Below are 6,000 nucleotides of genomic sequence, written 5' to 3'. Positions count from 1 at the left end.
GTGTCTGTTAGTGCAGCTGTTTTGGTCATAACAGACAACAAAATGAGGACTCCTGACCACCGCAAAGTATATATGAACACTGGAAGACATGCCATCTAAAGAAACCCACATAAACACACTAATTCACCCAACATGTCAGTAGCATCCCCCTGGGCAAAAACTGATTGAATCAACGTTGTTTCCACATCATTTCAAACCCCCAAAATCAATATGACGACGTTGAACCAATGTGGAAAATGAATTGGATTTGCAAAAAGTAATCCGCGTAAGGGCATTTGGTCTTTTTTTCACCCACATTTTTACCTAAATCCAATGACATTGTGATTGTTTTGATGATTTCAGGTTAGTTGACAACTCAACCGAATGTAAATCAAAACTAGACATTGAACTGACGTCTGTGCCCAGTGGGATTGGTCTTCACTCACTTTTAATCTAGTGTGTGTAGTTAAATACCTGGTTTTGAGACCTGCAGTAGAAGGGAGGGTGTGGACTGGAGTCCACCCAGTTTACGGGTGCTAGAGACTTAGCTACTGTAATCCTCTGACCACATGGACATCAGACACAAGCCAATTTAGAGCCCTGTTACTTCACCTTTCAAACACAAACTTGACCTGGAGCTCTTGTCTAAGTGTAAATGTAGAGAATTAAAACGACGAGAGAAGTTAACTACTCCTGTAGTTTTGGATATAAAGGCTGTATTAATTGAGGAGATTGCTTGTTTACTACAAATGGTGCTTCAGTAAAGCCCATTTGAATCCCATCCATATAGTTATTCATGCGTTAATCCATAGAGCTGCATCAGCAGCACATTATCTGGGTTTACGATTAGCTCAGTTACAGCTCACAGACATCTGTTTGCAAACAGTGCCACAAAGGCCCAATAGTCACAGTATTTGTATCACTTCATGACCTCATGGGGGAATGACATTTACTGAGGGGTGACTTTTTAATCAGCGCTTTTGCCATGTTTTCATTCATTCGTGTGTTGAGCAAATGGAGAGGGTGACTGTTCACTGTCAGACAAATTATCACAAGAACACAGCAGTCTCTAGTGAGGGAACAGACACCTGTCAATCTCTGTCTGAAATACTATTTTATTCCAATGCAGGACCACATCAACACATTACAGGCATGCATTTTCTATTCCTACATTATAGATATTCAATACATAAATGATTCTATCCATACAAAATATAAAAATATGTGGGACCTCATTTACATAGTATTTACATTGCTTCCTTAATTTAGTGATTTTATTCATTCATTTACTTATATACAGTACAGCCTATGAACTTGAGTACAATGGTATATACCTAAATCACATTGCATGAAAAAGCTGGACCTTACTGAATTGTCTGTACCTTACTGTTGCTGCATGGAAATTACATTATTATTACGATCGCACGTTGGCTTTGATAAATATGGTGACAGACGAGCAGAGTGCAGTGTGAGAGTCAGAGAAAAATAATCAATAATCAGGATAACTTGTTCTGAAACATTAAATGGATAAACATGCAAAACATTTGTGCTGTCAACGGTTTACCCAACTGCATATCAAAACACTGTCAACCTCACAATACTCAACAACTTCAGAAGAGTGTTTGTTTCTCTTTTCTGAACAGATGAACTATGTTAGTGTATACTGGGGAGGGAGGGCACATTCTCTTGACTCTTCCCATGATGCGAATTTTAAGAGATTATGCAGTTCTTGCTTTTCCGGCGTTTGCGGGTGTGCAGCTGTCCCCCTCTGCCGCTCATTTGGTGTGGTCCGCCCACCCCTGTGGAGCTGTACTTGTGGAGGAGCTCCTGGCTGCTCAGGTACCTCAGCTGCACGGGCCTAGGAATTGGCTCTCCCAGGAAGTAGCCCTCGTCCTCCGACTCAGACGATGAAGAGCAGGTGGAGCACCACTCGTCCTCATCCTCGTAGTCGTCCCAGGAGTAGGGCCCGGCGAGACGGCGGTGGGCACTGGGCTTCTGCAGGGTGAGGTCAGAGGTGGTGCGAGGGCACTGCCTGAATGGCTCCGGCCCCCTGCACCTCCCCCCTGCACTCCCAAATGAGTCCCTAGCGCCCCGCGGAGGGGGAAACTGGTCATAGTCCTCTCTGACTCTCAGCTGGGGCCTCTCCCTGCGCTCAGCGGCCAGGTGCAGGGCGTTCTCCGAGCGGGAGCGTCTGGAGCGACGGGAGCGGTGGTGATTGTGTCTCCGGCGCTGAGGGGTGTCTTCAGGGGCAGGCATGCCCGGGCCCTCTCCTCGTCTCCGCGTGCGCTCGCTGATGGGCGGGAGGCGGGCAGCGTTGGCGCTGCTCACCAGGCTGACCCTGTCCTCCTCCTGGTAGGTGAAGCCGGCTGGCAGGTGGCTCATGCCCACCATCCCCAGGCCTGGGGGCTCACAGTACTGCAGAGGGTACTGCACCTGCACTGGGGGCTCCAGCTCCATGTAGGGCTGGCCTGAGGTGAGGCTGTGCATGGAGTCAGAGCTGTGGAACTGGACTGAGGAGTTGAGGGTGCCCATGTTGCTCTTCTCTGACACGTTCATGCCAGAGTCTTTGCTCAGGTCTGGCATGGAGAAACGAGACAGGTGCTCCTGGCGCTTCCCTCCTCCGTCTGCTGACGTTCCTTCAGAGAAACAACAGGCGGGTTAGTCAGTGGTTAACTTCATCAGTTATCCTCATTGTTATCCTTATTACGTCAATAAATCTCATAACCATTGACATAATAGACATTACACTCTTATGAGAAAGGCATACAGTATGTAATTAGCTCTGGATCGGTTGCAGTATTCTGTGAGAAATAAATGTCCTAAGCAGTTAAATATATTGCTTCAAATACAATCACATGAATTAATCTTCCCTCCATGGTGAATTTGGAAGAGTTACCTGTAGCGTTGGATAGGGCCAGTGACTCCATGGAACCCCTGGGTGTCTGCTCTAGGGGAGTGAGCTGCTCCGTGAAGCTAAGTGCGCTGATGGGGTTCCTGCTGCGCCCCCGCTGGGGAAGCCCCACCTCCCTGTCCCTCTGGAACACATGCAGACTGACCGAACGCTTGTCAGAGAAGCCGTTGTGGTAGGACAAGCCGTGGGGTACGTCAAAGCTTTGCTGGGGTTTCAGTTTGGGGGGGTAGTAGTCCTCTGAACCCTGATGGAACCAGTTCTCATTCATAGAGCGACCTTTCAGGGCTGAGATGGGCGGCCTCTTGGTGACACCCGTCTCCTTGGACCTGTGGTTTGGTTGGTTGCCCTGCCCAGGGGAGGTGGAGTTATATGCAGTCCTGACGTTGCATTGGCTGAGCAGATGGAGTGGGGTGGGTGTTGCTGTGGGGTCTGATCGGCCCTCGTAGGGGCACGTGTCACCCCCCTGTCCCTGGCTCTGCCATGCGGGCGGCTCGCGGGTCAAACTGGGCGTCTGGCTGGACAGACTCAGCAGGTCCATCTGTAAGGAGAGAGGGTCCACCTCACCTGGACACCTCCCCGCCTGGCCCCCGTTCTTTCCAGCCTTGGAGCTGCGGCGGGACTCTCGAGTGGAGCGTGCGCTCTGGAAGGCGGAGTCTGAGGAGTCTGACCCGTTAGGCTGCTCCCCCAGGCTGCAGGAGCGCGAGCAGAAGATCTGTCCATGTTTGGGCAGGAAGGGGTGACCTAAGAGGGAGCTCTTACAGCGGGCACAGCAGAAACAGCCCTCTGTGGCGTGCCAGTGTTGACCGTCATATGTCATCTGGCCCTGGTCAATGCCTGAGGGACAGAGGGAAAAACAGTTACAGTGGGGGAAAAAAGTATTTGATCCCCTGCTGATTTTGTACGTTTGCCCACTGACAAAGAAAGGATCAGTCTATAATTTTAATGGTAGGTTTATTTGAACAGTGAGAGACAGAATAACAACAAAAATATCCAGAAAAACGCATGCCAGAAATGTTATAAATTGATTTGCATTTTAATGAGGGAAATAAGTATTTGACCCCCTATCAATCAGAAAGATTTCTTGCTCCCAGGTGTCTTTTATACAGGTAACGAGCTGAGATTAGGAGCACACTCTTAAAGGGAGTGTTTCTAACTGCAGCTTGTTACCTGTAAAAAAGACACCTGTCCACAGAAGCAATCAATCAATCAGATTCCAAACTCTCCACCATGGCCAAGACCAAAGAGCTCTCCAAGGATGTCAGGGACAAGATTGTAGACCTACACAAGGCTGGAATGGGCTACAAGACCATCGCCAAGCAGCTTGGTGAGAAGGTGACAACATTTGGTGCGATTATTCGCAAATGGAAGAAACACAAAAGAACTGTCAATATCCCTCAGCCTGGGGCTCCATGCAAGATCTCACCTCGTAGAGTTGCAATGATCATGAGAATGGTGAGGAATCAGCCCAGAACTACACGGGAGGATCTTGTCAATGATCTCAAGGCAGCTGGGACCATAGTCACCAAGAAAACAATTGGTAACACACTACGCTGTGAAGGACTGAAATCCTGCAGCACCCGCAAGGTCCCCCTGCTTAAGAATACATATACATGCCCATCTGAAGTTTGCCAATGAACATCTGAATGACTCAGAGGACAACTGGGTGAAAGTGTTGTGGTCAGATGAGACCAAAATGGAGCTCTTTGACATCAACTCAACTCGCCGTGTTTGGAGGAGGAGGAATGCTGCCTATGACCCCAAGAACACCATCTCCACCATCAAACATGGAGGTGGAAACATTATGCTTTGGGGGTGTTTTTCTGCTAAGGGGACAGGACAACTTCACTGCATCAAAGGGACGATGGACAGGGCCATGTACCGTCATATCTTGGGTGAGAACATCCTTCCCTCAGCCAGGGCATTGAAAATGGGTCGTGGATGTGTATTCTAGCATGACAATGAGCCAAAACACACGGCCAAGGCAACAAAGGAGTGGCTCAAGAAGAAGCACATTAAGGTCCTGGAGTGGCCTAGCCAGTCTCCAGACCTTAATCCCATAGAAAATCTGTGGAGGGAGCTGAAGGTTTGAGTTGCCAAACGTCAGCCTTGAAACCTTAATGACTTGGAGAAGATCTGCAAAGAGGAGTGGGACAAAATCCCTCCTGAGATGTGTGCAAACCTGGTGGCCAACTACAAGAATCGTCTGACCTCTGATTGCCAACAAGAGTTTTGCCACCAAGTACTAAGTCATGTTTTGCAGAGGGGTCAGATACTTATTTCCCTCATTAAAATGTAAATCATTTTATAACATTTTTGACATGCGTTTTTCTGGATTTTTTTGTAAACCTACTATTAAAATTATAGACTGATCATTTCTTTGTAAGTGGGCAAACGTACAAAATCAGCAGGGGATCAAATACACTCCCCCCCCCCACTGTATAAGACAAAATGTTTATGGAAAGGACACAATCTTTACTCTTTTGCTCTGTAATGAGTCAATGCCTGCAACAGAGAACCATCAAGACTAATCACTGTGGAAATAAGGCAAATTAAGGCTAATCAAATACAAAATATCAGCTAAATACTCTAGAGGGAGAACTCCCTTATCAAAAGATATAGATATCGTCCATAAACTGGAAAATGTTCCAACTCCATTTTAATAGGAAATGAGTTGGAAGTTCTAAGTAAACCTGAGTGAAGAAAGGCCCTGGGGCTACAACACTTAGCTGAGTTTAGGGGTAAACTCATTATGTAACATGCATTGCATTTTAAGAATGTTTGCAGTTGCCGGGGAGAACAGTCCTCGGGTAATGGCTGCCATCTGGTTTCAAATGGTTTCTGATGGTTTCAATTTATAATCAGTATTACTCAAATACTTTCTGTATCCTGTATAACAAATAATTACAGAGCTGCATGTCTGTTTGCTGAGGGCCGTGCCAGATCACAGCTGGGGATCCTGTTGAGGGATAAGCAAGCGGCTCTCTGGACTGAGAGGAAAGCACAGAGGTGGCACTGGCCCCACTGGTGATAAGGTGCTAGGTTTACCCTGTGACAAGTCGTCCTGCTCAGAACGGGTTTGGTTAACGTACAGCAAAGGACCTTAAGAAAAT

The 6,000-nt window shown here is 47.4% G+C and overlaps 1 protein-coding gene across 4 annotated transcripts in view; it reads right to left on the bottom strand.

The window, feature by feature from the left end:
• Positions 1–1,074: 1,074 nt before the first annotated feature.
• The window catches only part of LOC106583026 (prickle-like protein 2), a 114,976-nt gene continuing 110,050 nt past the window's right edge, over positions 1,075–6,000 (bottom strand). For all 4 annotated transcript variants that reach the window (XM_045705234.2, XM_014166766.3, XM_014166768.3 and 1 more), the window contains 2 exons: positions 2,876–3,724; positions 1,075–2,615 (listed from right to left, as the gene is read on the bottom strand). In XM_045705234.2, coding sequence (XP_045561190.1) covers positions 1,690–2,615; positions 2,876–3,724 — 1,775 coding nt within the window. In that variant the 3' untranslated portion in view covers positions 1,075–1,689. The remainder of the gene's footprint in view (positions 2,616–2,875; positions 3,725–6,000) is intronic.

Source organism: Salmo salar, chromosome 22 (genome assembly GCF_965601325.2).
Source record: "Salmo salar chromosome 22, fSalSal1, whole genome shotgun sequence".
Lineage (NCBI taxonomy): Eukaryota > Metazoa > Chordata > Actinopteri > Salmoniformes > Salmonidae > Salmo > Salmo salar.
This window is presented reverse-complemented; position numbering and strand designations above follow the sequence as displayed.